The sequence below is a fragment of the Chenopodium album genome, chromosome 5 (genome assembly GCF_948465745.1).
Source record: "Chenopodium album chromosome 5, dcCheAlbu1.1, whole genome shotgun sequence".
Taxonomy (NCBI): Eukaryota; Viridiplantae; Streptophyta; class Magnoliopsida; order Caryophyllales; family Amaranthaceae; genus Chenopodium; species Chenopodium album.
In genome coordinates this window covers 66,055,092-66,081,209 of record NC_137838.1, presented here as the reverse complement: position 1 = coordinate 66,081,209, position 26,118 = coordinate 66,055,092, and the positions used below count along the sequence as shown (strand labels likewise).

Genomic DNA, 26,118 nt, shown 5'->3' with positions numbered 1-26,118 from the left:
ACATTGTCTGATTCTGGCTTGGGGGAGATTTTGGTTTGGTATTTTTCTTTTTCTCTTTTCTTTTATTTTTGGTGTGTTTTCTTAGGTTAATTTTTTTTTTGTTTTCTAGGTTAGCTTTATTGCTTTATTTATATATAAAAATCCAAAAATACGTTCCAATGAATTATAAATTATGCTTCCCTGTGCCCCTTACTTTACAAAGTTGTTTTGATCCTTAGTAATTGATGATAGGCATTGTGGATTAGTTGATCATGATTTGATGTTTGATTGTCTTGAAACCTTAACATGCGTCAATTTTGCCCAACTACTTGTGAATATAGTGCTTGACTAGTTGATTTGGTTAGGATTGTGTGATAGTTCCATAGTTCCTGGTATGTCAATGAATTTGAGTATTGGTTTGCAACTACTAGTAATGTTTATATGATTCATTATTATGCACATTGTGGAGGACGAAGGCATTTGTTCTTTTAGGTAGCCTCCAGATATTGTAGATACATTTGTTCCCTTCTTGCTACCCATGTTGTTGCCTTGACTTTTTATTGTTTATTAGCCACATTACAAGCCTATTTTGCCCCATTGGTTACTAGTCCCAAGCTTGGCTTGGGGGAGCTATTAGTGAGTGAGGTGAGGGAGTTTGTAGTGTGCTATTTATTTGCACAATTTGGGTGGGATTTCGAGAAGTAGTTTTTTTGATTGTTCATGTTTATTTTTGATGAATTCGAGAGTTATATTTTCTTGAAAAAAATAAAGCATGATAGTATGAAAAAAAAAAGAGAGAAGTTCAAAGAGAAAAAAAATGTGAAAAAATAAGCGAACTTCAAAAGGAAAAAAAATGTTCAAATGTTCTAGTTGGAGGTTTGTAAAGAATAATTTTGAGCCTCAATGGAAAAATTTTAAGTTTGAAAAATAAGTTTGTTTATTCACTCTATTACTCCATTATTATATCTTATGAGTGAAATTGTAAGAGATGGGTTTATTTATTATGATTGGAGTATATTTGGTTGATGTTAGAGTTGGTTATGTGGGAGATGTTGATCATTATTTATTTTTGATCATGGGTTTTATTAGGATATTGCTCCCTTAAGCATAGCTTTTCTCTTACGTATTCCCAAATTTATCCTACCCTTTACCCTAGCCTCACATTACAAGCTTTAAAGACCTTCCGACCTTTGTGCATAGAATTGTATGAATGTGAAAGTGTTGCTTATCAATGCAAGTTATGATTTGGCATATTTCGAGTCGACTAGTAGGATTGAGCGTTCATTGTTTTTATACACACGAGAGTGTGAGTTGGGAGGGCATTGTTCACATTAAAGGGGTGGTTGGAGAGCGATCGAGTACATCTTTTACTCGCCACATAAATGAGAGTCGAGTGTGTGAGCACTAGTCTTGAATTCTATATGCTCTTGTGGTTTGCTCTGTTTGACAATTGTTAGGGAAGAAAGGTAATTGGATGGATTTGATTGGTTGACTCTGAAGCGTGTTTATTTGATTTACCCTGGATCGCTTATGCTTGATTTTTACTTATTGGGGTGAAGCATATTTATTGATTCATTGATGAGATCTTTGCTTAGGGACAAGCAAAGGTTTGGCTTGGGGGAGTTTGATGTATTCATTTTATATAGTATTTTACCCCCGTCCCTTGGTCATAATTAGTAGTGTTTTTGGCTCTTTAGAGCCACTTTTATTATTAATTGGTGTTTTCTAGTGTTTTCGTAGGTTTGGTTGACTTTTGCAGGGATTTATGCTTTTGGAGTATTTTCCCGAGATATTTTGGAGCAATCACGAGCACTGGAGAAGCATGACCAGATTTTATAGCCCAGGGCCGGTTGGAGCCATCGAACCGGTGATTAAGGGCTCGGTAGAGGTGATACCGGGGCGTTTGGACCGAGTATTCAAGACCCAAAGAGGAAACCCAGATTGGCCCGAAGAATTGGAGCCTAATCGAAGTCCAAATATTGGCCCAAATGATCCGCCCGGCCAAAAAGGCTGGCGCCCGGAGGTGCGCCCGGCCGGGCGGGAGGAGCGCCCGGTGACGCGCCCGGCCGGGCGCGAGATAGCTATTAAAGATAAAAAGGCGCGCCCGATCGGGCGGTGCCTCGCCCGATCGGGCGCGTGTTTATTTAGGAGACATTTAGAGTCTTTTTAAATTGTTTTAGTTTAGGATTTTTGTACGGAGTATAAATACTCCTCCGTAATACGATTTTGACGACTTCTTCTTCTCTTAATCCTTTCTCCTAGACTTTCTCTCTCTACTTAGTTTTCTCTCTCTTAATCTCTCTCTAAACTTTTGTTCTTATTTCTTTGATTAATTCCAGATTTACTTTGGTGACGATTTCTCTTCCCTTAATCTCAGTTATTTATTTTATTCCTTTGATCATGATTTATTTTATTGCTTTGCTTAGTTTATATTTAATTATGTGTGAGTAGTTTAATTTCTAGGGTTTATGGGGATCTAATAAATAATATGAAGGGGTAAATTATTGTTGTTGATTATCAATGCTAGATTAATTTCCTATTGATTGATTTAATGCTCTGTGACTAGATTAGGCCTGTCTTTTATGCATGAGTTTGACAATATTGATTCAAGAATCGAGCGATGAGAATTAATGTTTAGGTCTAGTTTCAATAGGCAAGTTAATTTATAAATGGTTAAGTCAAGATTCGAGAGATGAGATTTAATACCGGTAATTTAATTGTGTGATTGTAATAAGTAGCGATAGCCCTTTACAATCTGGTTAATTGATGCATTGATGATTGACTATTATTGATTGTTGGTATTGCATGATGATTTCTTATTGGATTGTTTTAATGTTTTACAATTGCGGCTTGTAAAAGTATAGCAATATTAAATTGATGAATCGAGCAGATGTTAATTTGATATTAAAGACTATTTTCAATAAGAACTTAGATCTAGTAAATTGCGAGAGCCTGTTAGATCTATGTTGATTAATAGATTGCGAGAGCCTTTTAATCATGTTATTTATGCAATGTCAATGATTGATTACCCTATTTTTATCCGGAGTATTATTTATTGGTGAACCTATGCCCTAGATCCTTTTATATATTATTTTCTCCCTTTTCCTACTCTTTTTAGTTTAGTTTCATATTCAACTTTTAATATTGGTTACTTAAATAATTTAGATTATAATATTTAATTAGGAGTAAAAAGACTTGTTTCCCTGTGGAGATCGACCCTACTTCCCTATCTACTTTAGTTAGTGAATTAGGTAATTATTTTTGATTAGGGGATACGACTTTACCTTGTCAACCCTCGTAAAGTTGAACTTCAATTGAAGCATTTCTTGCGAATTATCACTAACATTACGACTGAAGGAAACTTCCGAATTTTCAAGATTTATTTTCTGTCCCGAGGCTAGCTCATACGTGGATAAGATGTCTATAATTGCCTTAACATCGGACTCACTTGCTCTCGTAAATAACAAGTTGTCATCTGCGAAAAACAGATGTGAAATAGCAGGCACATTCCTTCCTAGTTTCACCCCATGAATACATTTTCTAGCTTCAACATTACAAAGTAAGGCAGAGAAGCCTTCGGCACAAATTAAGAATATAGAAAGGGTGAAATTGGATCCCCTTGGCGGAGACCTCTAGTGGGAATAAATTTATCAGAGGGAAAACCATTGATCAGTAGAGAATATGAGACAGACGGCAGGCATTGCATAATGAGAGCAAAAAAATTCATAGCAAACCCCAGTTTTAGCATCATACCCTCAATAAAATTCCACTCCACCCTGTCGTACTCTTTACTCATATCGAATTTCAAAGCCATATATTCCTTAACCCCAGTTTTCTTTTTCCTTAGGTAGTGAAACATCTCATAGGCGACGAGGACATTATTAGTGATGAGCCTTCCAAGAACAAAAGCACTCTGGGTCTCACTAATCACATGCGGGAGGATAGACTTAAGTCTATTTGAGATTACTTTAGACACTATTTTATAAATAACATTGCAAATACTAATAGGTCTGTAATCCTTAGTAGACTTACATTGTTTTTTCTTCGGAATAAGAACGATGTTGGTGTGATTAATTTGATCAACCGAGCCCCCATTGTTGAGAATGTTCAGAACATAATCAACAACGTCATCACCAATTACATTCCAGAACTTCTTATAAAAGAGAGCAGGCATTCCATCCGGGTCGGGTGCTTTTATGGGATGCATCTGTTTTAGAGCTTGGAAAATCTCTTCTCTGGTGTACGACTTTGTTAGATCCTCATTCATATCATTAGTGATACGACAGTCCACAACATCAAGTACTTCTGCATTTCACTTTCCCCAAAGGTAGAAAATAAGGTCTTGAAATACTCCACAAAGATAGCTTCTATCTCTGCCTTTGTTTTCCTCCAGGTACCTTCCCCATCAAGGACATCTTTTATGGTATTCCTTTGTCGACGTTGCTCAGCTTTTTTGTGGAAGAAGGATGTGTTTTTGTCACCCTCTCTTAACCAATCTTGCCGACTACGTTGAGCCCAAAAGACTTCCTCACGTTTTTCAAGTTCATCGATCTCATTATCTATGGATCGAATCTCTTCCAGATTTTCACTTGTATGCTCCTTCGACATGGCTATCTTCATCTTCTCCCTTCTTAGGTTATCTCAAAATCAAAATCCTTGGGATGCTTGCTACTCAAGTGTTTCAAATTATTTGAGCATCATTATATTTTTTTCTCTAGCATCAAAACCGTCGAGCATACCCCAAGAATCGGCCACTATGTTGCCACATTCATTGTCACGTAGCCATTCTTTTCTCAAATTTGAAACCTTTGTACCTTTTCTTCTTTCTATGGTCAATAAAGAGCTGCTCTTGGATTGAAATTTTCAGAGGGATATGGTCAGAGCGCCGTTTAGGAAGATGTTCCACCATGGTACGAGGGAAAAGAGTAAGCCAATCATCAGTTGCAAGGTATTTGTCCAGCCTCTCCATAATGTTTTCATTGGCCACCCTGTTGTTGCTCCTAGTAAAAGGAAAGCCCTCAAAATTAATATTCAGCAGCTTGCATTTTTCAATGGCTTCCCTGAAAGCATCAATTTCACCCTGCCTTGTGGAGTTGCCCCTTTTTTTTTTCATCATGTGTAAGGATGCAATTAAAATCACCGAAGCAACGCCAAGGCTTTGTATTTGCCGCACCAAGTGTTTCAAGAAGTTGCCAAGTTTCATGTTTCTTTCCATCATTTGGGTTTCCATAAATCCCGGTTAGTCTCCATACAAACTGATCATCATCACAAACCTCAAAATCAATGTGGTTCAAAGAAGAAGATTTAAGACTCAAGTCCAACGAGTTACTCCATAACATAGCCAAACCACCACTGCGCCCTATTCCTGTACAATTTACACACAATAAGTTACTGCAATTCAATTTTCGTTTGATACCCTCCCATTCATGACCTTTCAACTTTGTCTCCGAGAGGAAGACAAAGTGGGGATGCTCTACACGAATAATGCCTTTCAGTGCAGTGACTGCCCGGGGACTCCCCAACCCCCGACAGTTCCAACTAAGGCCTATCATTGTTTTTCGCGGGGTTGGTTGCTTCCAACTCCCGCTACTTCTTCAATTGCTAGCGATTTTCATTAACATCCATCTCTTCACCGGGTGAAACATCCTTCCTTTTACCACATCTTGGTTCTTGTAGGGCAGCAGCAACCGTACACTCTACTTCGTCCCTTTTGAATTTCACTCCTCTCTTTACTACTTTTTTTGGAACTACTTACACCAATAGCAAAGGTAGCAGGTAAAGAAGAGCTATCAAGTCTGAAATTCTCATTCTCCTTCATCTCTTTTTCTTTTTCAGTCCCCTTTATCATAGTACTTCCCTCAATAGCAGTCAGAGTCAGAGCATTGGATTTGATTTAATTTTATTGTTGGTGGGTTCAACAATACAATCATTCCCTTCCCCTATCTTTCCCACTCTATTCTCTGGTGGACTATCTGCTGCTGTGTTTTCAGTCAGAGCAGGACAAGCCCCTTTAACTACCTCATCAGCTACAGGTTTCTTGCTTACAAACAATACTTTCCTACTAGCTTAGCTTTAACTTCTTCAAAACTCCTCTATCAGTTTCTGTCTTCCCTTTCTAGGAGTGGCTCTCAATCGAAGACTCCAACCCAACCCTAAGCCCTGGCCTATTCATCTTCAGACACATTGAGACAGTCTTTCTCACTATGGCCGATGATTCCACACATAAGGCAGAAAATAGGAAGACGCTCATATTTGATTCCCACTTGAATCACTTTCCCCTCTTTCTCCTTCACATTCAGAAAACGTCTTAGAGGTTTTGTGATATCCAAATTCAATTTCACTCTTCTATATTTCTCTAGCCCCAAATCGTCACTCTCAATTTCAAGCGTCTCTCCTATAGAAGCGGTTATTGCCGTAACAATTGCATCTGATCTCTGATTGAAAGGGAGATTTTCCAATCTAACCCAAAAGGTAGAATGGGTTAAGGACACATCTGTTGGTTGTTCATTGTCGTTTATTTCCTTTATGAGTAGAAGATTGTTTTCGAAACACCACGGTCTCCCGTCAAGCACCTTCTCTTTGTCCTTCAAATGGAAGAATTGGAAAGCAAACAAATTCGTTCCTATCATACTGATAATCACCCTCTTTGATACGGACCAAGCCTGGATCATTGTCTTCTTGAAAGCTTCATTCTAAATTGAAAGATCGGTCTGACATTAATTTCCCAACAAGCATTAGGGAAACGCGATCTTTAGAGTCACATTCCTCTACGTCTCCTATGTCAACAATTTCGTTCTCGGAATCTTGGATACGGAGATTAGCGCATTGCTTAGTCAGATCTTCAGCCATTGATGACCACAAAAACTGCCTCTCTCTCTCTCTCGGTAGGGTTTGCCTCTCTCACAAGGTAGTCACCGCCCTCTGTTTCAAGGGAGTTTTCATTAATTTTACTACTTCTTATTTATGTTTAATAATTGTCGTAAAAATTACCCATAAAAGACTATCAATAAAGGAAGGAGGGAGTAATATTTCCACCAACGGCAATAGAGGAGTGCCCATTGTACCCCTATAATAACAATATATGTTAATGTAGGGAATAATTTCAAGCGTTAAACCCCTAACTTGAACCCCACTGTGATCATACACTAAAGTACGGTGGCGTCCAAAAGGGAAGAAGATAGAGCAAAAGAGTCGCCAACAAGTTTTAGGAACTTGTAAATCGTTCATAGGATGAAGGTTACACCCCTTAACGATCCAAGAGATCGTCAACTCCATAAGGTCTAGAACCAAATAAGGGTTCGGGGATGAAGGTACAAATCCAACCTAAAAGAGATTGAACCTGCCCTAATAATAGGCCTCTACTTTATTCTGATCGTATTCATGTGCGCTTTTCAATTAACATGCAATCAATAGGTTTAACCCTAAACCTGATTATCTATGTTGGTTGAATTTAAATGCACAAATAAACTATTATTGGCGATCACTTGAAATTATAATCACAATTAACCCTAAATAAGATTATTAAATATCTTATTAAACGTGATTACAAGTACAAGTTCCCTTTAAACATGCATAAAAGGTATAATCAAGCAATAAATAAAATATCAAGCAACATAATAATAATAATAAATTATAATCATCACCAAAATAATAATAACAATTATAATCATAATCATGTTCATGTTAATATTAAAGCATAATAATAATAGCAAGATCCTAGGCATGATACTAACAAGATTAATAACAAACCCTAGCATGTCACTAAGCATTAAAAATCAAATCTTTAACCCTAACATGATACTAGCAATCATAAATATTAGGAAGAACATAGGAAGCATCATAACAATCATATTTAATATTAAAAATACCCTAGACATGATACTAGGAATATCATAATAACAATATAAACATAATTTCTACATCATAATATCAATAAAACAATTAAAGCACTTACTTTGATGCCTCGTACCTCTTTCTAATTACAAAATACACACGTTAGTAACTTCAAGGAAAATAATAAACACAATCAAATTAAATAATTGAAATAGAGATTTGGGGCCAAACCCTCAGAAATTAAACCTTTCACGTCTATGGCGAAGACAACTTCGAATATGGCTAGGTGTTTCTAGATCTAATGAATGCGGAATTTTGTATGAAAAAGATTAATTTAAAAGAGAGAGATGAATGAATTAAGAGAGAATTAGAGAATTAATGATTGCGAATGAAAACTGATTATAGATGAGAATTCGTGAGAATTGGTGAATGAAAACGGAGTTTTTAATACGTTATTTATAGAGAAAATCAACCAAAAAGATAAAATCACAAAACATAGTCTGACGCACAAAAAACAGAGCTGGCGCAAACCCTGGCTAACTAGCGCCAAGCACCAACACTAGCGCCAGGCGCTAGGCCTGGTTCCAGGCGCCAATGCCTGGAGTCAAGGCGCCAAGCCTGTTTTTAACGCGTTTTCGAAAATCAGATAAGTTTGTCGTATTAGAGGATAAAATCATATAATTTTCTCGAAAATGCTATTTGATTTTAATTAAAACCATTCCTAATTGCATTAGGAATGATAAATCATATTAGGCCCTCCCCTAGATCATTGGGCCGTATATAAGGCTCAAATCGGGCCCAGTTTAGTAAATTGGTCATAACTTCCTCAATATTCATCGGAATTGGGCTTATAATATATCGTTGAAAAGGTCTTGTCAAGCCCCATCTAACTACACTACTATTGGACCCATATCATGGACCAACCAAACTGGATTGACTGTTTTCTTAAAATAAGTTTTCAAAAACAGAGAGAAAAGAAAAGAAATTAAAACTATCCGCAACACTAGACTTTCCACACTTTCGCTTCATTCGATTATGATTCGACGTGAAAGATACTCATCACTGGGTTTGATTTTGGGGAGACACAAATGGGTGTCTACAGTTAATATGGCATATTAACATGTATTTTCTCAACAGCAATATATGTGGAGTGTGGCTTCGACAATCGTAATTCCACGAAGCAGTAAATTATACGAATGATTGTTTTAATTTCCTCTGACAATATAGTCCAATCACAACAAAAATCTGTCCCTAAAACTTTTTTTTTTTTCTTTCATTAATATTTATTAACTTATCTTTATTTATTTATTTAATTCCTATATTAACATAACAAAACCACAGGTCTGGGTGGTGTGGTTAGGGATCATGTGGGTGATGTGCTTCTGTCTACTTGCTGGAGATTAAGGGAGGAGTTTGATGTTGATGTTGGAGAAGCCCTTGCTGCCAGGCACTTACTCACAGTCTCTATTGTGGCAGGATTCCGTAGCATTATTATGGAAACAGACAACATGAAGCTGCATCACTTTCTTAAGCATAAGAAGACTTAGAATTCCAGATTTGGTGTAGTTGTTAAAGACATTCTCTTGCTTGCTGCCTCTTGTAATAGTTTCAATGCTTCACATGTGGGTAGAAAAGGGAATGGGGTTGCTCATAGACTCGCACAAAGTAGTGTTATATTTGATGTAATGCGAGTTTGGTTGGAAGAGGTGCCGGATTGCGCTTCGGATGCTGTAATCTTTGACAATTTGATCACTTAATAATACTTCTCCAACTTCCCGTAAAAAAAAAAAAAAAAAAAAAAAAAAAAAAAAAAAAAAAACAAAATTAAAACCCGATAGCATTTAAAATATACGTGCAATGACAAAGAAAAAGTCAAAAAACACAAAAGCATTTGTGCAATGGAGGGCAATGGAGGGCTAATTCGCTCCAAAGTCGTCCTAACTAGTTATGAATGTAGTCAGTAATTGGTTAATAATTTAATAATGTCTCCTCTATTCCTGACTTTTGCAAATTAATTTATAGCATCATTACAAATTTATTTATTTAATTTTTTTGATATAGTTCATTTTACGAAGGCAAAAATTACAATTTACTCATATATATTAGAGCTAAACAAAACTACATTACAACCAAATACATCAAAGCGCACACATACAAACGAGATAAGCTTAGGGAAACAATAGTAACTTTAAGGAAACTAAGAAACAATACGCTTAATCTATGCCATAGTCCATAGATAGAGCATGAGTCCATGACCACCATTGGATTGATGCCATAGGGGCTGACACTGAATTAGTACTTTAATAAAACCCTGCGTCATTTGTCCAAAACTCAAAACTAATAGGTGTGAATGCAACTTAAGATGAAAATATTCCAAATAACAATCTTTATAAATAGGGGGTTAAGTTAAGGTTGCGACCATTTACCCTAAACACATACATAACACTACTCTCTCTCTCCTCTCTCTTTATGGCTTTAAGGATTCGTGTTGTTGACCCAAAATGGCTTATGGGAGTTCCAATTAATTTATTTATCAGGTCTGAGTTTCTCTTGATTTTCGCTAGCTATCCTAGTTTAAACAACCTTTTGAGCTCTTGTCTTTTAGGTGTCTTGCTCATTGTTTCGGATGAAAACAATGGGACCTTGCCGAAGGTCCGATGAAGTGGTGAAGACTGGATTCGGTCCAAGTGATGTTGGGCCGAAGGTTTCCTGCACAGCAAACACACGTAAACTAGCCTCGGGGGTGTTGCCGAGGAAGGCCCCTCCGATGCTAAAGTCAGCACAATGTGTAGAGAGAGAAAGCTATGCAAGAGAATTAATTGCTTGAGGCTTTTGTGAATATGTCATAAATGCATAAATTGAAGGCTTATATACCTTGGCATACAAGGAGGAAGTGGGCCTTGGCCCAATTGACTTGTCTTGTGGACTGATCTTGACTTTAGCACAAATGAGAGTTGAACCTTGACCTTGGGCTTTTAATTGGATCATTTAATGACTAGGCCCAATGAGATAACTGGACCCAAATAAATGACTAGGCCCAACTAGGTAAATTGAACCCCAAACAACTTGCCCCCCAGACCCGATTTGGAAGGATGACGGGTCGGGTTTGAATCCAATAAGAAATGGAGGGAAGTAATGATTTAATTAAATCAAAAGATTTAAATTTTTAAGCAGTTATTAATTAAATAACTGTAATTTGGATAATTAATAGGAAGTGGAGTGGATAGTGGGCGGTTAATCATGTGAGAGAGTGTTTAACGGTTAATTAAGGAGGCGTTTAAGAGAAATTTGAACTTTTCGACCTTTGGGATTCTCCTTCCCGGAATCATAAGGTCTGATTCGCATTTTCGCCTCATTTCTTCACCAGCTTACACTCAAATTCTCGCACAGACCCACCTTCGCTTCGAATTTCTAGCGCACTATTCTCGAATCCGAGTTCGATACTCAAATCCGCTGCTTCCACTAACTTGACCAGCGTATTCCGGCCGATTTGAAGGTAATTTTCTTCGAGTTTTTTCGATTTTCTTGCCTTTTCCGAGAGAATTCCTCCTCTCCCTACTTTTCTTGTTCGAATTTGGGTATGGCTCGAGGAAGAGGGCGTCAACCGGGTCGACGGGGCCAGGCAGGGGATCCCCGTGACCGCGCCGACATTTGGAATGGGGAACGAGTCGGGGAAGACCCGGAGAGGGGAATTCCGGCCGTTCCCTTGAATGTCGTGCCGCCTCAACAGGACGCCGGGGCCGGCGAGGCGGGGCAGCCTGAACGGAGAGAACGGGCTGGGCAGGCCGAGGATTTTCCCCCCGTACTCTGGGACCTGCTTCCTGGGCATGCTGAATGGCAGGACGCCGAGGCCCAGGACGCCATGGTGAGAAATACCCCTTACACGTGGTGGATTCGGCATGCCGAAACCTACCGGTTCGCCGAGCAAATTGAGTTGCACTACGACATTTTTGAAGAGGATGGGCACTGGTGCCGAATGCCCTCGCCGACTGACAGGATTCACCGTCCCCCTCCTGGATATATAGGGGTGTACACTCGGCAATTACAATACGGGCTTCGGTTTCCTTTGGATCCCTTCGTCAGGGACATTTTAATAAATTACAGGATCTCCCTGTGCCAATTAACACCCGTTAGCATTCGGCGGGTGATGACTTATCTCTGGGTGTGCCGATTCTTTGCTGTTGAGCCGAATCTGCACTGCTTCCGAAGGATGCATCAGTTGGTGAAAACCTCCAGAGCGTGTACGGCCAGCATGGGTCCTCAGGCTGGTGGCGAATAGAGAGCCGTCCCCAATATCTGACTATGTGGCCGAACGAATCCTCGGACAAGGATTGGAGAGGTCAGTGGGTCTGGGTGAGAGTTCCCGCTGATCCGGAGCATCCTTATTTTTTCGGGGCTCCCCGATACCTCTCCATGCCTGATCCGAACATGCAGGATTTGGGCCCCGAGGACCCTGATGCCGCTCGTCACCCCAGCTACGAGCAAATGAGTTTCTTCGGGAAGCAGAATAACCCTGGGGGAGTTGGCCGAATGAGATTTCTCCCGGCCAGATGGCTTCCGGATAACCACTACATCTTCCAAGAGAGGATGCTGGCGGTTGTCGGCCTCAGCCGAAAGTATAGGGGTGGTAAGTATGTTCGGCTAGGGTCGAGGACTGACTTGTTTTAATTCTGTTTATTTTTCGTGCCTATTCCCTCAGTCTAACCTTCGTCTGTTCTTTTCAGAGCTGAGCGAGGCTACCTCGGGTATTGACTATAATAGGCTTGGGGTGAACGCCGAACGAGTTATTATGGATCGGGCTCCGGCAATCACTGCTCCGAAGAACCGTCCACTGCATCTGCACGAAACTGGCCTTCAGATCGAAGCCGCCGCCGATTACACCAAGCAGAAGCCTTGGTGGGAGAAGCGAGACCCCCTCCGGCCTTTGCTACCCGAGGAAGCACAGGCTGCTCGGACAGCTGCGGACGTGTCCCGAGCCATCAACTCCTTGGAAAGAGGCGAAGGGACATCTAAAGCTGCCGAGGTTCGGCCGAAGACCCTGGTAAGTCCAGCGCTTACTTCGGCTTTTTATTGTTTTGTTTTTGTTGCTACCTTCTTACTCCCCCCATTTCTGCAGCCTGAGGAAGAGGGTAGAAGATGACCATACTCCTCCACTCTCTCCCCTAAACTCCTCTCAAAATATGCATTGTTTGGCTACTAACTTGGGCGTCGGAGGCTCCGCCCCAGGTTCAACCCCCGGGGCTCGGGGTTCATTTTGCAGGTCCATTCAAGGCCCAAATTCGAGGTTCTCAGACACCCCTCCAAGGCCCGGTTAGCTCATTTTTTGCCGAAACACTCATTATTTACCGGATGACAAATTTTACTGCCATATATGAGAAGAATGACGGCTTTATTGGTCTCTTCTTCATCGTCTACATAGGCGACAACAGATCTATCTCTCATCTCCTCCCAAGCATTACCTGGTCATTCATGTTTGTCGTCTTCATTCTAAGTATATTTTGCCCCTCTCAAATTTTCATGTACCTGTATCCAATGCTAACATTACTTTCTATACATCCAGCCCTCTTATACCTCCTCCTAAACAAAACTACAACTATACCCAACGTCTTAAACAATTGGCCAACATTAAATACATTTGAAATCTCTAATTCTTTGGAGATTCGATGGATGCTTATTATCATCAACAATCTCTCATTGGCTTCTCACTTGGGAACTTTATTATTCTCTGATTACCTGGAAATACCAAATATCTTATATCTTTTGTTCTTCACAATGATGCTCATTATATGCGCGTTCACATCTGTTAAAGTTTGCGTTACTGAGAAAGACGACACTATTTTTACCCTCGCAAAAATAACTTGTGCTAACGACCGATTTTCTTTCCTCATTTCTTTCATCCTTATTTTATCTATGTTTTTCCCAATTCACAATCTCGTTGTTTTCATCATTGGGTTTTTACTCTCTCTTTGGCCCTCCCCCCTGCAAAATTGCCTTTGCAGACATTGATTTCTTAGTGTAGTGATTCAAGCTAAAGTCGATGTAGCTGTCTAGCTGAGGGGAATTTTTTTGTAAGAGAAACAGGGACATTTTTTTTTTTTTTTTAAGAAAACAGGGGCACTTTTTTTTTTTTTTTAAGAAAACAGGGGCACTTTTTTTTTTTTTTTGTAAGAGAAATAGGGCATTTTTTCGGTTATTAATTTTATATGTGGTTTTTTTGTAATTTCTAATGTGTTAGTTTCCAATTGTGAATTAATCAATTGCTGATTTTAGTTTGTTCTTCAGATATTTTGATATATAACAATTATTTCTTAGTTAACGAATATTAAAATCAAACAAATGAATATAAAGCTAGGGTTTTGGAGTGATGTGGTCAACTGGTTAAGTGATGCAAATTGTCTCTTAAATTATATAAAAGATGTAAATGATACTTTTACAGTTTTAAACTTTTACATATCTAGACCAAAGTGTCCTAAAAAAAATAAAAAATATTTAGACCAAAGTGTGTCAAAATATAATTGAATACATAAATTGTTTAGAGTGACAATTAATATCTTGCAAGTGTCTTCCCGTTCTATATTATTTAAAATACAATAAAGGAAAGGATTATATTTCACATCTAGAAACTCAATAGTTAAATCCACTCCCAACTTTAATAAGGATGCAATTGAAACGTAAAATTGAGTATGGATAACACTGAAAATACTACTCGTAGTAATGTTAATTTAGAGAAAAGGTTATTTTATAAAAGGAAAACAAACATAGAATCTAACTCCTATATTCATTGCGGACTTGCGGTGATGTAAGAAATCAGCTATCAAATCAATATCCACTTGTAACACTGCTTTTTTTTTTTTTTTTTTTTTTTTTAAAAAAAAAAAGAAAAAAATCAATAAAATAATAGGTTTCTACTTGGTAAATAAAATAACTTAAAAGTGCCACTATGATAATAAATGTATCTACAATCTACTACAGACAACAATTCTATAATATAACTAAACTCTATAAAATTAATAAAACAGATTGTAAAGCATCCACCCACTAAATCAGAACAGAAGAAAAGTAATTGAACCTAGTCAAACAAAATGGCTTTTAGAGTTTTAGTAAACACTTTGTAGAAAATTTTGTAGAATTTGATGACTGAAACGACATTGCAATTAAGTTTGAGTCAAATTACTATTCTTCAATTTATGTCTTAAATTTAATCATATACCTTCAACATAATCATCATATGATACTCTAATCTTTAAATGAGTACGATTACAAATACTACTATGATGATTGCAGTTAAAAAACTTTGAATATCGAAGCTTAAGAATTAATAATTATTATCATTAATAATTTCTTCTAATGCATTTTATCAATGTTGTCAGATAAGAAATTCGATACTTCCTCATATCATTTTTGTTTTACATTTTTCATTTATCATGTTTTGACATACAAGTTCAACAATTAATATATTTAATTAATATTAAGATTAAGATTATAAAGATTGACATATTAAATACATATATTAAGATGATTCAAACAAGATTTCACATAGTCACATTATAACGGTATGTAATTTATAAATTGTACTATGTTGTGTACATTGAACTAAATAAATTTATATGGGTTATAACTTATAAGCATGTTATTATTCATTAGATAGATTCCAAGCCATGCTTGGTTTTATAAATTATATAATTGAAATATAAAAGTTTCTTGTGAAAGATAACACAATAGCGATTATAAGTCGTTTTTCCTAACTTTAAACCACAGCTCTTCAAAACCCCAACCTTGCCCTCTCATTCACTCCCTCCTAAATAACTACTCCCTCCTTTTTATCTAACACAATTTTTAAATTTCTTAAAGAAACTACTAAATCAATATACACTTATAGTTTATTCCTCCTCAATCATCATCCCATACTCTCTTAAACTCCTACACTCCCACATCTCCAATAATATGTATTGTACGTTATTTTGCTTGGTAAGATTACTTGCAACTTGAAATTATTTTAATCACACTGCAATATAATTTTATCTCTTCTTTTCAAATTCTTTGTTCAACTATGATTTTGATTTGCTAATGCATTCCTTTTGCACATGATAATTATCTTTCTTATGTTCATAAGGTTTAATTCTTTCCATATATACTCTATGCAGCCACTCACTGTTATAATTGGGTACGAAAGATTAGGAAAAAAAAATATTGATAATCCAAGATAGAGAGAGAGTAACATTGGGTTTTTTTTTCCTAATTTAATTAGTGTTTTCTTGAATTGTAGGCCTAATCAAAAACCCGAAGTCGAACAAGTGATCGGCAAATTTGCCGGGGTCAGAAAATTGGTATGTAATTGAAGAAAGCATGTTATTTTGAATAATTGGACTTTGTATAATAAAGTTAGTGTGTATATTCTAAATACCACATATACTGCTATTCCAATTTTACACTCAATTCACAAAAACAATAATTACATTGAATTTTTCATATTTAAAATTAGTGGGTTTGTAGTGTTTCCGTGAGAAGTATGACGGGGTTTTCTCTACTAAATTTTCTTATGTTTAAAATTAGTGAGTTTGTATAGTAGTATTTTTGTGAGAAGTATATATGGTGGTTTTGTTCTCTTTCATGAGATATTGAATGTGAAAGTTTGAGAGACACATGAGTTACAATACTACGAGTACTACGTAGGGTTGTAACTACAATTTTAGTCTTGCTAGATTACATATAAATCGGTTCATTAGGGGAAGATTGAGGATTGTACAAAAAGCATATTGATAATTTTGAGATAACATAATCATTATAAATATGTGACATCTGCTGTTTTGGATCTATAATTTAGTGTTAAATGTTTGTTGGTCATTTTAATCAAATGTTTTTTTTTTCTTCGATTTTATTCCATTTAGAGTATAGCAAGCAAGGTATTAGACTATTAGTATGCACATGCTAATTAAGCATGCAATACACATATGTGCTTTATCAAACAACTTTTGTTAATCTTATATTCATATGATGTTATACTTTGGATACGAAGTATGTCGTAGTGTATATGTAGTTGAATTTTGTTAATTTGTACTCTATTAGTTTGTTATTGATTTTGTTTTAGCTATCACTGGGAGGGAAGCATGACAAGTACAAAAGACATGTCAACAACATAAGCTTAAGAAGTATAGAGGGGGATTTGAAGATTTAATCATCGTGGTCAAACCAACTAACAATTGTAATTTGTTTTTGGGGGGTCATTATTATTGTATGATAGATTTATTTATAGTCCATAGTTATTCATGTAAATGTAATAATTATGGCTTCCTACATTCTTATTAATAATTATGGCTTCCTACATTCTTATTACTCTGCTGATTTGTTATGTGTTTAGGATGTTAATTGTCCTTTTGTTTTATTCATTTTAACTATGATTGTGTTTATATTTGTCAAAAAAAGTACTCTTGCACTTAGATCAACAGAGTAGGTCGGGCATGTTCGGCGTTAGCTTTTGAGTAGCTTTTAGGTAGCTTTTAGTGGTTTGACTTGGTCAAACCACTACTCAACAAAAAATGTGAGTGTTTGGCAAAGTAGTGGTTAGGATAGTTTTTAGTGGTGGAGGTAGCTTTTGTGAAAAGTTAGAAATATTAGCTTTTGAAATTAGAGGTAGCTTTTCAAGTAGCTGTTGAAAATTTAATCTATAGTTTTAAAAATAAAATATTGATTTTTATATGTAACAGCTAGTCAACCACTACTTTACCGAACACTCATATCTAAATTATTTATCTTCACAGCTAACAGCTTGTTGACAGCTAACAGCTACCTACACAGCTAACAGCTACCTCCACAGCTACTGCTACCTTCACAGCTATATTTTGTCGAACACGCCCGAAAACTGTTTGTCCATCTATGCTTATGATATTAATTCATTTTAACTAAGATTGTGTTAATATTATCAATAAGTACTCTTGCACTTCAGCACTTGGATCAACAGAGTAAGAAATACTATTTGTTTCTATGCTTATGTCTTATGATATACAAAGTACCAAATCAATATAGTATATGCATATGATCATAGGTCTCCAATCTTTGGTCGCTTTATATGATCATATGTATAAATTTCAAGACTATTATTGTTAATGTTTCTTAAAATCTATACACTAGAAAAATTTCTTATTAGACAAATTTTATATGTGGCAGGGGTTACTTGAGGGGTTATCCGGTAAGGGTTACTTGAGGGGTTACTTGAGTTACTTGGTCGTCAGGGGTTACTTGGTCAGGGGTTACCTGAGTTACTCGGTTATGGATTACTTGAGGGGTTAGGTTAGGGGTTACTTGAGGGGTTACTCGGTCAGTGGTTACTTGAGTTACTCGATCAGTGGTTACTTGAGTTACTCGGTCAGAGGTAACTCGAGTTACTCGGTCAGGGATTACGTAAGTTACTCGGTCAAATGTTACTCGAGTTACTCGGTCAGGGGTTACTTAAGTTACTCGGTCAGAGGTTACTCGAGTTACTCGGTCTGGGGTTACTTGAGGGGTTACTCGAGTTATTCGATTCGAGGTTACTTGAGTTACTCTGTTAGGGTTACTCGAGTTACTCGGTCAGGGGTTACTTGAGGGTTACTCAGTCAGGGGTTACTTCAGGGATTACTCAGTCTGGGCCTCTGGGGTTACTTGAGGGGTTACTCGGTCAGGGGTTACTCGAGTTACTCAGTCAGGGGTTATTCGAACAGGAGTAACTCAAGTAACCCATGACCGAGTAACTCAAGTACCCCTGCCACACGGTGTGGCCATCCACAAAGATAAATCCCCCTTATTATTATTATTATTATTATTATTAGGAAATTTTAGATTTTAACACCACACAAAAACCCGAAAATGATTTTTAACGCCTCCATAAAAAAAAAATTGATTTTAACACCACACAAAATAACAAAAAATTGGTATTACCACCACTTAACGGATTCCGTCCAAAAATTCTGTTAAGTGGGGTCCTCAGTGACACGTGTCACCATTTTAGTTGTTTAAAAAAAAATAAAAAAACCCTAAAACTACCCCAGCCACCCCAGCCCCACCACCGCGCCACCACCGCCAACCACAGACCTACCCCTTCCCTCCCCGAAACCACCACCGGCCGCGACGCCTTCACACCCCCAACCCAGATGAACCCTCCCCCACCCTTTCCCGCAATGGCTTCGCCCCCAAAAACGACCAAACCCAAAATCTCCTTCCCCAATACGGTCGCGATTCCGGCCACAATTGGACGAAATCGGCCGGTTTTGTGGTTGAGTTGCCTTAATCGGCCGATTTCGACCATTTTTGGCTGGAATCGTGACCGTATTAGGGAAGGAGGGTTTTGGGTTAGGTGGTTTTTGGGGGCGAAGCGGTTGCGGGAAAGGGAGGGGGAGGTTTCAGCTAGGTTGGGTGAGCGAAGGCGTCGCTGGTGGTGGTTTTTGGGAGGGCAGGGGTGGGTGGGTGGTTAGGTGGTGGTGGCGCGGCGGCGGGGCTGGGGTGGCTGGGTAGTTTTAGGTCTTTTTATTTTTTTTTATTTTTTTGGCCAATAAGAAAGCGACACGTGGCACTTAACTGATTCCGTTTAGGAATCCGTAAAGTGGTGGTAATACCCATTTTTTGTTAGTTTGTGTGGTGTTAAAATCAATTTTTTTTTTTTTATGGAGGTGTTAAAAACCATTTTCGGGTTTTTATATGGTGTTAAAATCTAAAATTTCCTTATTATTATTATTATTATTATTATTATTATGGGATTTAATTTGATGTCAACTACTTTTGTTCACCTAACCCGTGCATTAGCACGAGCACATACTAGTCTAATATATAATTGTAGAGTAAGTTAATCAGGTTTTTTCCAAAACCTCAATCCTCCATTCTCATGCACTCCCATTTTATCTTTTCTCTCTCTCTCTCTTTTTTTTTTTTTTTTTTTTTTGGTTATGATCCTCCAAATAACTTTCGCCTTTAAAAAAAAAAAAACATATATAAATTACTTCCACTTCTACTATTTTTTTTACTCAATACTACCAAACAAAAAACAAAAAAAAAAAAAAAAAACAAAAAAACAAAAAATAAAAAATTACCTATTTTAATATATCATCCAATTTTTGCTTTTAGAAACCCCAAGGAATCTATAATATTATTTCACTTTTTTTTTCCGAACTTTTTCGTGTAACACTTCAATATCAATCAATCTTTAAATTAAATTAGGTGTACCTCATTTTTAAAAAATATAAAAAATACAACCACCATAATCCACTATTTTCCTTAAAAAAATAACAATTGTTTTCTTTTATATTTAATCACTCAATAACCACCTTTTCATTAATTCAATAATTATCAAAATCAAAATAGCACATATTCTGTTTGGTTGGCCACATTAACTAGGTAACCCCTGTCGGAGTAACCTTTGACTAAGTAATCCCTGCCCGACTGAACAACCTTTGACTGAGTAACCCATGACTAACCGAAGATTCCCTGACTGATAACCCTCAATTAACCGAGTAACTCCTAACTAAACGAATAACCCCTGATCGAGTAACCCCTAATTTAACCAAGTAACCCTTGACCAACTAAGTAACACCTAAACAAATAACCCGGCCACACAGTGTGACCGGCCATATATTTAACTATACATCATGTTTCCTACCATCCCAATAATTTCGTTTTTTTTAAAAAAAATTTTAACAAGGAACCCCAATAATTACCAACATTATTTCACTTTGTGTTGTTTTCTTTCGTGTATAATATAATTTGTGCATTAGCACGGGTATGCTCATTGACTGATATTTCTAAATAACGTTCAATTTAAGTACCTTATTAATAATTGAATAATCATCAACACAAAATAAATATACAATATGTTATCTGTGCAACAACCCACCAGTGTAGCTGGTTGCAAAACAACATAGTAACCCCAATAACATTGACAGAGTAACACTTATATTACTAACGGGGTTAACTCTATAACACTAAATGGATAGCTCCTATAAAACTGATAAAATAACTCCCATAATAGCTGGCCACACGGTGTAACCAGCCATATATAAGAGTTAGTTACCATATAAAATTTAACTTAGCTTCCCGTGTTTGAAATAGAATTTTTGTTAGGGTAATGCTAATATATATACTTCCTTTTTAGTACTCCGTATTAAGTTGGAAATTTATCAACAATTCACGAGTAAATTGGTGCATTAAATGTTAATTTTATGTATATTTTTGTATATATCTTTTTCCTTTTTTGTTATTAGATTTTTTTGTAATATCATTCTGTAAAATATATATCCTACACTTTAGTAATAAATAAATATAATGTATATCCTAGACAAATAATTGTCTTATTATTAAATAATTTTGCAATGAAAATATTCACACTTAAAACATTAAAATAGATTTGAACGTATCATTTCTAATCCGAACATATATATCTAATTCGAAATGAAATATAAGCATTAAGATTCTTAAATAAGGTGAATTAAATATAGCCTTATCAAGCTCAATACTTACATTTACTCAAGTTCAATATTAGCCCATTATTCTAGGGATTTTATTCATAGCAATTCATGGTAGTACAGACTGGAGTTTACAGCCTTACAAGTGTTAATACAACTCTTTCAGTTGTACAAGATATCTGTCTCATAATATCACAGTGATACGCTATATGAGAAAATAAAACCCCTAACTAGTAACCTTTCCTGGTCACTCTCAATGTGTCTAACTAGTAAATACTGGACCCAAAAAAACAGTGAGGGTTAATGTTTCGAGTGAGGGTCATTATCCTGGCGTCAAAAAATAAAATAAAGTATGAAAATCTTAATGTCTGGGCAAAAATGAACCTAATTAGAGTACTTATTAACATATAGACCTGCATTGCAAATATATATAGCAAATTGGCTACTGATAGCGTGCACTTCAATCCCATTCAAGACTTAAATTTCCTTGAATACCTCTCAACTTAGATCCAAATAGTTAATAGACGCTACACATACAATGATTGATGATGCCCATTATTAATGTATGGGACCCTTTCTGTGCTATAACATCGGTGTCAAAGATTGTCAGCTCTATAAAATCGAAATATGGAACCCTCTTATTATACACAAACATGGAGACCTTAATTACTCCAAATCCAAGTCCAAATGTCTTCCTGGACTGAAAAGCATGCCCTTTATTAGTAACATCTTATGGCTTCTAAAATTAATCTTAGAAATCCAAACATCCGTTCGATTACTTTGTTTCAAGAACCAAAGAGTTCACATCCTGTCATCTTTATCGCCAGTCGTTCTCTAGCCCACCAGGCCTTAGTTCAGGATGGGAATGTCTTTGCAGACCGTCCTAAGCCGTTTCTTACAGCAAAGATTCTCACCTGTAACCAGCATGACATCAGCTCAGCTGGTTATTGCTCTACTTGGCGCCTATTTCGTCAAAATCTGACTGCTCAAATCCTCCACCCTTCAAGAACCAATACTCACACCCGGAAGAGGGTCCTAGACATGCTACTAAATCGACTAAAGGTTTCTGCTGTAACATGTAAGGGTGTTGTCAGGGTGTAGGATTACTTCCGCTTGAGTATGTTTAGCTTGCTTATGTTTATGTGTTTTGGGGATAAACTCAACGAGTCCCAAATCAGTGAGGCTGAGGCAGTTCAACGCCAATTACTAACAGCATTCAATCGCTTCCTTATACTCGACATCTGCAGGCTTCCACTGTCAAGAATTGTGTTCTGCAGTAGATGAAATGAATTTTTTGACTTGAAGAAAAAACGAGAAGAGTTACTACTTCCTCACATTAGAGCGCGAAAGAATATGTTGGAGCCATTGGCAGACCAACATAGCCCTAAGGTAAGCATCGCCTTTATCTGCATTTTAGTACAAAGTACTAGTGTTTTCTAACATTAGATATAAGGTTGCAATACCAATGCAAATGTCGATTTGATGTTAATCCACCGTGGCAGGAGCAAGCCAAAACTCTTAATGATGGAATGAGCCAGTTGGCTACTTCTTATGTGGACACTTTGTTTACACTAGAGGTGCCTGAGGAAGGGAATGGAACCGCGGCAAAGAGAAGGCTAACAGAAGAAGAACTGGTGAATCTTTGTTCTGAATTTCTTAATGCAGGAACTGACACTACAACAACAGCGATGCAATGGATTATGGCCAAACTTATTAAATGCCCACATATCCAAGCTAAGCTTTTTGAAGAAATTAAGGGAGTCGTTGGAGAAAACTGTACAGCAGTTAAAGAAGATGACTATCAAAGATGCCTTACCTTAAGGCCGTAATATTAGAGGGACTAAGACGGCACCCTCCAAGTCACTTTGTTTTACCTCATGCTGTGACTGAAGAGGTAGAGTTGGGTGGGTATACACTGCCTAGAATGCAATCATAAATTTCATGGTTGCAGAGATGAGTCTAGATCCTTCAGTATGGGAGAGTCCAATGTAATTCAAACCTGAGAGATTTCTGTCAATTCAGGGGACTGAAGAATTTGATGTAACAGGAAGGCGTGAAATAAAGATGATGCCATTTGGTGCTGGACGAAGGATATGTCTAGCCATTGGCTTAGCTATTCTTCACCTGCAATACTTTGTGGCTAATCTGGCTTGGAACTTTAAATGGGAAGCTATAGAGGGAGATGAGATTGATTTGTCCGAGAAACAAGAATTTAGCATTGTAATGAAGCATCCTCTCCATGCCCACTTTCCCCTAGGAAAACTATATAAACAGGTCTGTTGGTACAAGTCCGTCAGTCTGATAATTAATAGAGAGTACGTATAAATTTTGCTTGGAACAACATAATAACATTACAATTCGTCGCTTTTTTGTTGTAAACAACTTTACAAACAATAGAATGTACACAAGGGCACAAGTCAAGCGTTTCAAGGAAGATTGTAACAATACACAGAGTAGATTTACTAGCATAATCTTTCATTAAGTAGTATTACACTATATTAACAAATATCTACGGATTATTAGTAATAAGCATAAAACCTTCAGCAATCAAATCATCTGGTGATAAGGTCAATTAATTATTTCAAACATGGGTTCAACTGCAAATAGAAGCTTACCAATTTCCAGGATAAGGCTGCTATGACTGCAGTTGCAGACAATCTTTGATCCAGCAGCAAATTCTATGATCTGAGAGAGAGATTAATGTGACTTATTTATATTCCATAGACATGTCAATATTCAACTACAAAGACGGATGAGATAAAGAACAATTAAAACGCAGCAAACTTGCAAACTGCAAGTGCAGTATATAAAAGGGCTGCATATTTACTTTATTCTAGGAGATAGATGGACTTGGAGTGGATGCTTCATCACAATAGTAAACTCTTGCTTCTCAGACAAATCCACCTCATCACCGTCCACAGCGTTCCATTCAAAGTTCCAAACTAAATTGGCCACATAATACTCCAAATGAAGCATAGCCAAGCTGAGTCCTGGGCAAATCCGCCTGCCTGCACCAAAAGGCATCATTTTTATTTCACGACTTCCTGTAATATCAAATTCTTCGCAGCTCCCTTCTGCTGTCAGGAATCTCTCAGGCTTGAATTGCATCGGATCCTCCCAGACCTCAGGATCCAAATTAATATCGGCAACCATAAAATTTATGACTGCGTTTTTAGGTACTGTGTATCCGCCCAACTCTGCATCTCGGGTGACAGTGTGTGGAAGAACAAAGTGACCTGGTGGATGCCTCCGCAGTCCCTCTAGTACTATAGCCTTAAGATAAGGCATCTTTGACAATTCATCTTCTCCAATTTCTGCAGCTTCTTCTCCAACAACTCCTTTGATTTCCTCAAAAAGCTTAGCCTGAATTTTTGGGTATTTGACAAGATTGGCCATAATCCACTGCAAGGCTGTTGAGGTAGTATCAGTTCCGGCATTGAGGAACTCAGAACAAAAGCTCACCATTTGCTCCTCAGTCAACTTTCTCTTGCTGCCGTCACCCTCTGGGATTTCCAGTGTCAACAAGCTGTCCACGTAACAAGTGACCAATCTTTTGCTTTGATCATCAAGAGTTTTTGCCTCTTTTAGCAGACGTTTCCTTGCTCTAAATTTAGGAAAAAAAATCTCCTGCTGTTTCTTCCTCATGTTGATCAGCTCATTCCAACGACTGCGGAGCAAAATCCGAGTCAATGAAGGGCACAAATTGAGTACTGCAAAGCGATTGATGGATGTTAGTAACCGGTGCTGAATTGCTTCAATCTCTTTGATCTGGGATTCATCCAACTTATCCCCAAAACACATAAACACAAGCAAGCAGAACATGGCATAGCGAAAATGATCCATCACATTGACAACATCAGCATGATCTTGGCCACTGGAAGCCCTGAGACTATTAAACAGGATTTCAAGGGTCCAACTCCTGGCATGACAAAATTCTTTAGCCTTGGAAGGATGAAGGATCTGAGCAGTCAGGTTTCGCCTGAATAGTCTCCAATTCGGACCATAACTAGCTGAATTGACGTTGTGCTGGTTACAAGTAATAATCTCACCAGTACGGAGAGGCTTAGGACGGTCAGCAAACACGGCCCCATCATGAATCAAGGCCTGGTGAGCCAAAGTACGGCTGGAAATAAAGATGGCAGTATATGGACCAATAGGTAGGGAGACGATTGGCCCATATTTGGAGCAAAGTCTCCTGAGGGCTGCCTCCATATCTGTGGATGATCTCCCTAGCCATAGGATACGGCTAATGATTGGAAAACCACGAGGTCCTGGAGGAATATTTGGTTTAGATTTAGACACCACCAATGAAACCAAAGCCTTAAGAAGAGCTGCAATGCATGCTGTTACAATGATTAAAAACCATATCTCCATATTTGCAGTATGTTCCTCTCTTCAAGAATCTGTTAGAATTTAGAGATGATTTTCAGCCATAAAATTAAAAATTTTATAAAAGCACAACTCAAGTGTACGGCACAGTAAAAGACACAGATTTTGTCAGAGTTTAATAGATGAACGTGAATACTATCAGTGGAAATATGGCCCAGGAAAAGCATGCAAAGATAAAGTTCTAGTGAATGAAAATCAGCTTTACAAAAATAAAATGACCATGCTCAGTCCCCACTGGTTTATAGTCATTAAGTTGTATGATCCTTTGCAACAAAAAATAATTAAATCAATAAAATAAAAAATTCGTGATAATTGAGCTATACTATCCCCAAAAATTTCTAAATTAAGCAAACAAGAGCAACAACCAACACCACCAAAATAAAAGACAATAAAAAAAAATAAATAAATAAGATGCTACGTATAAGGTTCTCTTTTTATATAGTGTTATCATGTTATGCGTAGATTTTTGCACCTTAACATTATAAACACT

General features: G+C 37.3%; 2 protein-coding genes and 2 pseudogenes across 2 annotated transcripts; 2 read left to right on the top strand and 2 right to left on the bottom strand.

Annotated features, from left to right (window-relative positions):
• Positions 1-6,143: 6,143 nt before the first annotated feature.
• LOC145633025 (uncharacterized) lies at positions 6,144-6,650 on the bottom strand. The gene has a single exon (XM_081685332.1). The coding sequence runs from the start codon at positions 6,648-6,650 to the stop codon at positions 6,144-6,146; it is 507 nt and encodes a 168-aa protein (XP_081541458.1).
• A 15,154-nt stretch (positions 6,651-21,804) lies between these two features.
• On the top strand, positions 21,805-22,708 carry LOC145633024 (cytochrome P450 89A2-like; annotated as a pseudogene).
• Positions 22,682-23,621, top strand: LOC145633023 (cytochrome P450 89A2 pseudogene; annotated as a pseudogene).
• A 76-nt stretch (positions 23,622-23,697) lies between these two features.
• On the bottom strand, positions 23,698-25,789 carry LOC145632179 (cytochrome P450 89A2-like). The gene is made up of 2 exons (XM_081684488.1): positions 24,067-25,789; positions 23,698-23,924 (listed from the first exon to the last, which is right to left on the bottom strand). Exons 1-2 carry the CDS (start codon positions 25,611-25,613, stop codon positions 23,918-23,920), a joined length of 1,554 nt encoding a protein of 517 aa, XP_081540614.1. The 5' UTR covers positions 25,614-25,789; the 3' UTR covers positions 23,698-23,917.
• Positions 25,790-26,118: the final 329 nt, after the last annotated feature.

Coding starts and splice junctions, on each gene's coding strand:
- LOC145633025 (XM_081685332.1), bottom strand. CDS start 6,650: ATGATCCAGGCTTGGTCCGTATCAAAGAGGGTGATTATCAGTATGATA.
- LOC145632179 (XM_081684488.1), bottom strand. CDS start 25,613: ATGGAGATATGGTTTTTAATCATTGTAACAGCATGCATTGCAGCTCTT.